At 38.7% G+C, this 8,890-nt stretch overlaps 1 protein-coding gene across 1 annotated transcript; it reads left to right on the top strand.

Annotated features, from left to right (window-relative positions):
* Window positions 1-25: 25 nt before the first annotated feature.
* Window positions 26-8,396, top strand: RIDA (reactive intermediate imine deaminase A homolog). Its single transcript, XM_063327255.1, has 6 exons — window positions 26-160; window positions 3,943-4,048; window positions 4,612-4,666; window positions 5,544-5,612; window positions 7,234-7,289; window positions 7,717-8,396. The coding sequence occupies exons 1-6, from the start codon at window positions 96-98 to the stop codon at window positions 7,777-7,779; spliced, it is 414 nt and encodes a 137-aa protein (XP_063183325.1). The 5' UTR covers window positions 26-95; the 3' UTR covers window positions 7,780-8,396.
* Window positions 8,397-8,890: the final 494 nt, after the last annotated feature.

Genomic DNA, 8,890 nt, shown 5'->3' with positions numbered 1-8,890 from the left:
AGAAGCCCTTGCGGGGGGGGTGGGGTGGAGGGAGGAGGTAGCCGTTGGCGGGGCTCTGAGGAGAGGGCAGAAGGGGGTTGGTGGCAGCAGGAGCTATGGCTTCGCTTGTGAAGAAAATAATCAGCACTGCTAAGGCCCCCGCTGCGCTGGGTCCCTACAGGTATGCCTTAGCCAGGGGGAGGTCTCTTGGAAGAAGCGGGAGCAGGTTTTGCCGATAGGGCTTCGAGCAGGTCCCTGGAATGGGGGGGTCTGTCAGGCGGCTCTGGGGCTGTGGTGAGGGTGACCCCCCTTCCACTGAGCAGGGACCGGTCTCCTCCCCGGTAACCCCCAGGAACACCCGGGGCCCTACAGCACCAGTGGGTCTGCGGTGCTAGCGGCGAACTTCAGCCTGACCTGGGGGTGGATGGCCTCATCGTTTTAGGTGAACTTTTGAAATGTCCCTTATGAAGTCGTTTTTGGGAACAGAATTCTGAAGTTAGTGATAAGCAGTGAATGAAAAAAAAAATAATGCAAGAGAAGGAATGATCCCTCTCAAGGGAAAAAAATGCTTGCTTAGAAAACAGCATGTTGCATAGGCAAGTGATCAGTGAATACTGACTGGAGGCGATGCGCAGTGAAGGCTGGGCCCGATCCAGGACGTGCTTTGGCAGCTGGATAGTTCACTGCCTGGGAATTGCAAATCTTTTCTTGTTTAATTGTGGCTGCCAACAGGTTATAAATGCTTTTCAGTCTAAAAACTAACTGCTGTAGAAATATATAAGATATTGTTCTGTGTTTTCACAAGTACCTTGTTAGTTGCAACAGTTCTGAATGTAATTTAAAAAATATTCTCAATTTGAATTGGAGAAAAGTTTCTCTTTGCTATTTGGATGTGAAAAAAATGTTCAACAACTGTAGTAGAACCTTATATCTAAGGTACCAAGGTATTTTTACCAGGACATTTTCTAAGAATTTTTAATTCTGTGTTCAGGCTTTTTTTTCACAATATGAAAACAGGCACCTCAGGTTTTAACTTTTTCATTTCTAGCATCTTAGTACCTTTCAGATCCATATTTGTCTCCATTACTTTGAGCTTTCTGAGTTTCAAACTGTGTGTTCTTCATAGGAATTATAAAGATGGACAAATACAAAGTGTATAAGCAGAGAAACACAACATGAACGTTAACTTCTGTAAACAATAAACTGTTGGTGGATTGCAGCCAGGGCCCTGGCATTGCTTGTACTTAGAAAACATCTGAGACATGGGAAGGCAACAGTTCTTCAACTGCACACACGTGTGCGCACACACACACCAACTACCCTTCAACATAGCTCTCCACTTATTAACTGCACTCTGACATTTTGTGCTTATTGGTAGTTCTTGGTGAAATACTGCTTGTTATGCAGCCTGTTAATTGTATGACGGGTCTAACATCAGTAAGTTTATCACTAACTTAGTTTATCAGGTTTCAGTAAATGTGTCAAAGTCCAGTGAGCAAAAATTGCACAAGAAATAACTGTTAGATCTCCGCTGTGGAGTCTGAGCATGGTAACACAGGAATGAGGGCTTAATACGGAATGAAGAACTGGGATGTGTGGGCTGCACTTCTGGTTGCTATAGCCCTTTTGGTGTGCCTTTTGGTGACATATTTTTAATGTATTTTTATATTTCCTTTACTGCATTCAAATCCCAGTACCTTACGGGAGGGAGGGAGATAGATGGATAGATACATAAAAAGACTCCTAGATGTGAATGTGGCTGTGTACACAGATAGATCTCATTAATGATATTAAACTTTTAAAAAGACACAGTAGAGATACTGTTCTTGTATTAATCAACAATCATTTGTGTAAAGAAGATCTGATTAACTTTGCAGTCCTTGTCTTTAAAAAGCATGCTTCTTAACACCATCTCCCTGACGGATGATGTTCTTCTAAGGTCATAATGTCTGTCCAGTAGGCATACTGAAACCTGAATGACTTTAGGCATGTGCTCAGATCTCTGATGAATCAGAGATGAAAGATTGACCCTAGTTATAGTATACATCTGCAGTTACAGTGTGATTTGGGTTTGTGTAGTTGAAGTTTCTCTGAGCTTCACTCATGCATTTGACTGTGGTAGAAGTATACCCTTTAGTTGGTAAATTGTTAATAGTCTCACTGAATGGAGGATTCCACTGGTAAGCATACCAAGAGAAAAAAGTTGAGGAGCCAGAGAAGGGGACCCAATAAGACTGCTGCAGATGTTGATCTGGCAGTGGTATCAGAAGGCTTCAGCTTGTTTTTTCCCTGGTTATTTGTGATTTAGGATAGTCTGAAGGCCTCTGTTGGGGTAAATGTTTTATTGTGTCATTTGCTTTATAATAAGCGGTACAAGACAATCTCTTTTTGTAGAGAGCTCATACCTTCTTGTTGCATGGTTCTCTGTGCTTCAGACAGAAACAGAAGTTTGTTGCCTGGGGACTTGTGCCTCAAGCAAAGCAGGACATTGTAGGAAAGAAAATAAAATTAAAGAAGCATGTGCATGTGATTGATATGCACATTTTATATCAACAAGTCTGCATAAGTTAGAAAGCTACTTCATTCACCAGTTTCTCTTCTTTAAATGGGGTAGTTTTGTGATTTACTCGTTTTGTAGTTGATGATAGAGAAAATAATCATCACATAAGTTACTGGCTCTTTTTTCCCCTTATGAAATGACAGGACAATGTAGGACAAGGGTAAAAGGAAAGATGGGAGTGATGGCACTGTATGGATTACCTAACCGTAATCATTTTACTGAGTCCCTAAATTAGGTTGTTCCCCTGTGAAGTCAATGGATTGAGCCAATCCAGTTGAGTCAATCTCAATTGAGAGAAGAGATGTAATAAAAATGTTCTCTGAAAGAGTCCTTTTCTTTCTCCATTAACATTAAAGGGAAACTAACCTCCTAATTTAGATACACGAACTGGAGTCAGGCACCTCCCTGAAGTAACTTGAGAGGCTTGTTGAACTGTCAGAACAATGCATTTTCTTGTGGAATGGGAAGTGGTAAGAAAAACAGTGTTGACACACCACAAACACTTTCAAAAGAATTTTTGTTTAATTTCTTTGCAAAAAATTTTTAATTACCAGCTGAAGAAAAGTTATGTCTCTTGCATAATGTTTGCTAGGTGGTTTAAATCTTTGTTTTAATCTTTTAATCTCTTTGTGGTAATTAGAGACGTTAATAATTGCCAACTCTACTTCAGCAAAAACACACCTGACATTTATATAAAAATGTTTTGCAAGTAGCTTGAATTCTGCGTTCTTCTAAACTAACCCATCCAACAGGTCATCCAGGTTATTTTGTGAGAGGAGAGCGATCTGGTAATGCAGTGATCAAGGTGTTGTGCATATGGGCCAAATTCATGACTGGAGGAATAATGCTAGAGAACTAGCGTGCAGGGCTTCACCTTGTGGCTGTAACTCATTTGTCATGCTGCCCATCTGAGAAGAAAATGGTACATTTACTAATCAGCTCTTTTTTGATTATTTTTTATTTTTTAAACTTCATTGCTCTGCAGCTGAGGTGTAGATGAAAGGTATTGTCTACCTATCAAACTGGGATGGAATATTTATCTGGGCCGGTACAAAAAATGTTTATTCTGCCTCCCCTCTGTGCTGTGTGGAAGCTGCGTAGCTGTGTTTAGTGTTGTGTTGCTGCACTCATGCCTTTTCCCTTTCCAAGAAACAGGGTTTATTATCTCAAAAACAGAGCTGTACTAATGTAGCTATGTCTTTCCATAGGTGATCTAATTTCAGGTCTCCCAAAGCGTAAGCAGATCGAACATATGACTGTGTGCAGACTTGTGCATGCATAACCTAAGTCCTCTATCTTTCTGAGATACTATAAACTACTGAAGAATATGTGAAGTGTGCTTTCAGATAGTTAAATGTTTTGATGGGGAAACATTAAACCTAAAATGTCACTTACGTTTTCAGCCAAGCAGTGCTAGTAGACCGGACGATGTACATCGCAGGACAGATAGGTATAGAGCCTTCCACTGGGCAGCTCGTCTCTGGAGGGGCAAAGGAAGAAGCTAAGCAGGTAAGATGTCTTCCAGCAATAAACTTGTAATGCAGTTGGCATGTACTTTGTTAAATATGGACCTAGGAGAAATTGAAGATCCCTAGAGAGCGCATTTCACATCCCCCAAGAGGAGGGAAAAGCAGGAGCATGTAATTCCATACTATCCCTGTCATTTTCCACCCAAACAATGTGGAGGAATCTCTATTTCATGTAGGAAAGAATCAATGTTTGTAACAAAGGTTCAGACCCTAGTAAAAACCCTGGCTTTGAGATGGGGTAAGCTTTGTTCCCCTGGCAGCAAAGAGGTTGTGTGAGGTAATAGGTAGGATGAGACAGTGCTGCTTCATGCATTTACATCTAATGAATGGATAGTTTAATATTTGTGGTTTATTAGAAGCTCCCTTTTATTAATTTACTTTTTAATCTATTTCTGATTTTGCTTACTCACTTATGACAGTTGAGGATTTGCTGGGTGAATTTATAGCATAACCTGGATGTAACCAGATTACAATTCATATTTACGTATGTACCTAAATACAATCCAGCTGATAGTTAAAGATTTTTGTCTCATTTTTCATTAGGCTCTAAAAAACATGGGAGAAATCCTGAAAGCTGCAGGCTGTGACTATGGCAATGGTGAGTGTTGCAGTGATGGTGGCAAACAAGTGGTTGTTTTTACCTGCCTGGATTAAAAAAAAATAATTAAGTGACCTTTTAAAGAAAAAAAAAAAAGCTGCTTGCTAAACATTCAGTTGTTATCAATAGCTGAAGGAGACAAAAGAAATCATGAATCTGGGTTAAAAAAGAAAAGAAAGAAATCAATGTGCAAATGTGTGTGATGGGTATCAATGGGACACTGCTTTTAACCATAAGTTCCTGTGTAGTTCTGTGTAGTTCCTAATATTTTAATTCTAACTGATGAAGCTCAGGTACAGACAGAGCTGCAACTGACTACAGGCATTTTAAGCATCCTAGACTTTGCTCTAGGTAAAAGAAGGTCAATATCTATGGTGTTAATATTCAGTGCCTTTTTTGAGGAGGACTCTAATAGTGGAGCCAAACCAGGATTAATGTTGGCTTGGGCAGTCACGGGTAAGAAATTCTAGCATAGGCTATATCTTCAGGCCTCTTACAGGCTTTTTTTTTGGCAGCAAATATTATATATGGTGTAATTTTTGCCAACAGTTGGCTTACAACAGCTTTTTTTGACATGCTTATCAGTTCTGTGCTTCTTGGAAGAATTTGGCTTAGAACAAAATTTAAAATGTATATTTTCAGACCTGTCCAGGAACGTCTAATTCTTTAAGGTTTTATTATGTCCTAGGTATTCAGATTTTTTTAGATGGTTCTCTAGGTGGTAGCTCTAACGGTCAATATCTCTTTGCAAAACTTTTCAAAATGTTTAGAATATTTGAGAGAAATTTATGAAATCAAAGCAAGAAATGCACTAAAGATTTTCAACTTTTCTATAAAAGTCAGAGGTCCAAAATAACTGCTGGTATGTAATTTCTAGTTGTGAAGACTACAGTTTTGATGGCAGACATGAAGGACTTCAATGATATTAATGATATTTACAAACAATGTAAGTAGATCTTTTGTTTCTGTTTTACCAGTATGGCTTGTGGAACAAATTATATTCACAGTAAGCAAAGTATTTTAATGACTTGGATGATGTAGTTACAGACTCTTTGAGATTCCAGTAGAAATCTAACATAGAAAAAAAAAACCCAAACCATTTGATTTGCAAGCACCAGATCAAGCACAGTCTGATTTCTTGTGGATTTGTGTCCTACCATCCCACTACCTGTCACATGAAGATCAGTTCCTGCTATCCCTACAGGTTGATCTTCCATGACACTTTACTGTGTTGATGCTGTGTTGTCCCTAATGTAATTCTACTGTAGGCAGTCTTTAAATGCTTAATTTTTGTACCTCCATTTCTTTAAAGTCTGTTTGTATCTTTGAGTGACTTGTGGGTTATTGCTGTGGGACAGGGCTCTTTTTTTGTTGTTTCTTTTTTTTTTATACAAAGATGAGCCACACTGCTGGACTTAGAAAAAAAGGCTAATGCTTGGTTAACAAAACTGAATGTAGATTGAAATAGGTGATTCCAATGAGCCATATTGTGCAGAAGAATTTGGGAGAGTATGCACGTGAGTTCCTTATTTATATAGCTTTGGGTTTTAATTAGATAGCAACATCTGGTCTTGATTGAAGTCTTTCATTTATGAGCTATCAACATAGTCTTCTGCATGTCAAAATGGAATTGTGTGTGCATTTAAGCAGGGTTAAAAAGACCAGCTGGATGCTTAGTTACTTGCTGCCTCCTACTTGTAGTTCAAGAAAGCAGTTGTTTCTGTTCTTTGATTGTGGGTTATTATCCTGCCTTGTCAGTGCAGGAGCCTGAAATTAACATTTCTGAGCTTAGTGTTAACTCTCATTAGTAAAACTTTCATTTAATTATTCAAATTCCTCAGAAGTGTTCAAAGTCAGGTTGGATGGGAGTTTGTTTGAGCAACCTGCGCTAGTGAAAGATGTCCTTGCCCATGGCAGGGGAATGGATTCGACGAGATGATCTTTAAAGGTCCTTTCAAACCCAAACTAGTCTATGGTTCTACACATTCAGCTCTTATATCTTGACCAATACCTTTTTTTTTCCCTTTTCTTTTTTCTCCACGCTATTCCTTTAATATCCTTGAATGCCAGTCCTAATTGTGAATGGAGGAAAGGGCTATTTTAACTGCCTTTCTTTGATATGAGTAAGGTTGGTCCCTTTAGGCAAATCTGGGATCTTTGCTCATGGCTCTTTTGGCAGGGGCCTGTTTCTCTCTCTTGCTCTGTCTGTGAAAGAGCCCTCTCCCGCTCTGTGGTGTTTGCAATTGGGTGATCACCATTCTGATTTAGTGTTTGTTTTTCAGCCAAGTCGGTGTTAAGGCCAGGCAGTGTCAGCAGAGTGCAAGTTATCACTGACTGCTAGGTCACAACTGTAGCTGCCTTCTTGATGATGAATGGTAGCTTGCTGAGATGTTAGACCAGTCAGTGACCAGAAGAAAGGGGGAAATGATAGCTGGCACAGAAGACTGTTTGTCTTGTAGCCTTGAACTTGAAACTGTTCCAATGACTACACTTTATACTGATTACTTTGAACTGTGTTTTATCAAGCAAAGTTAAGTGATTGGTGGATGTTTCTGTTTAAATTACAGTTTTCAAGACAAATTTCCCAGCCAGAGCAGCCTATCAGGTTGCTGCTTTGCCAAAAGTAAGTGTCACTTTTCTGCCTACAGAAAAATGAATTTTCTGAAATTCCTTACTTCTGAAGCATTCTGACAGCTTTTCTTATTCTGGAATAGCTTCAATTGCAATTATTTTAATGAAGACTTCTAAGTATTTAATTTTTTTCCAAGTATACTAGTCTTATTCCTACACATGATAAGAAATCTGAATATGAGAGAGAAATTTCTTTATGGTGGATGATGGCTACAACACTAGAAATATGGGGTCATGATACTTAAGTAAGAGTAAAGTGAATTTTCAGTATTAACATTGCTAAATTAGTAATACAACTGTCAGAAGTATAATCTCCCTCAAATGTCACTCTGTTCTTACAAGGTTGTCTTATACATCCACTTACTTCATAAAATAGATCTATGAAATTCCTAATAGGTTTCTTCATTGTTTTCTCACAGGGTGCCCGAGTTGAGATTGAAGCTATTGCCATTCAGGGACCCCTCCAAGATGCTTCAGCCTGACTATAAATAGAGACTGAGTATCTTCCGACAGCAGTTTTAGATTTAACTCTTCTCCCTTACGTTGTATTCCTACAATCGACTATCAGCATTTACATACAGTTGAAATCACTAAACTTACTGAGGAAAGGTGCTTTCTTCTGGATGGTGGCCTTGGATTCTCTAAAATACAAGCTCACAGTGAGTTCTAAACCCTGAAACCCCCAGGAGTCCTGCTAAAATCAGCTGAGCTCGATTGCAGGACAGAGCCCTTACTTTGTGGTGATGACTGGATATTCAGATATTAAGTACAGGTTTGGGTGAACATGACAGTTATACTATGGGTAATATGGACAGGGAAAACTGTAATGATTTGTAATAGTAGGTTTTAAGTAACAATTTTAAATAAGAAAAAATGACAGATGGGGAAAACGGTAGAACATTTAGTGTACGTTTTCACTTACGTGTTTTGGGGAATTTTGCTGTATTTGACTCTGAACTGTCTTAAACTTTCTTTACAGAATAGATTACTGTTGGGACTCTTTTTTTCATATGGAAGCAATTGCTTAAGAAAGTTAATATTAATTTCAGAAAGAAGAAAATTATGCTTTTCTGAAATAAAGTGCTAACTTTATAAATCAGCTGTAAGTGAATCTCTACCTGTAACCTCTTTTGTAATCCTTTTCATAGCAATTCAACTCTTAATATCTTTTGTTTAAAAAAAAAAACCACCAGAAAATAATCCTGTTTCATGAGAATAAATTATAATTGCATCTGTAAAACTGTGCTTGTCTATTCTGGGAACAATTTTTTTTTTCCTGGTTATGCTTTGATACTCCGTTACTTAGTGAATAAGTAAATAAGTAATAATTCAAACAAAAAAAATAGGTTTTTTAGCTATCTCCTGATAGCTAAGGATGAAAATAATCCTCCAAGACAGGAACCTTTCAGCTACCGTGGCATCGCAGTTCTTGGCATTTTTCTCTCTGCCATTAAGGACTGAAGCATCTGCTTGATGGGGTGATGAAGCTGTGTTGAGAAGTCAGACTGGTGATGCTAGCAAGTTATCCCATCCCTCTGCATTTACCTTCCAACCAAGTGGAAACGGATACCATGTTTTGAAGGAACTAGTTTG

This window comes from Chroicocephalus ridibundus, chromosome 2 (assembly GCF_963924245.1).
Source record: "Chroicocephalus ridibundus chromosome 2, bChrRid1.1, whole genome shotgun sequence".
Lineage (NCBI taxonomy): Eukaryota > Metazoa > Chordata > Aves > Charadriiformes > Laridae > Chroicocephalus > Chroicocephalus ridibundus.
The sequence above is the reverse complement of the archived record's forward strand: the minus strand, read 5'-3'. Positions and strand labels throughout refer to the sequence as shown.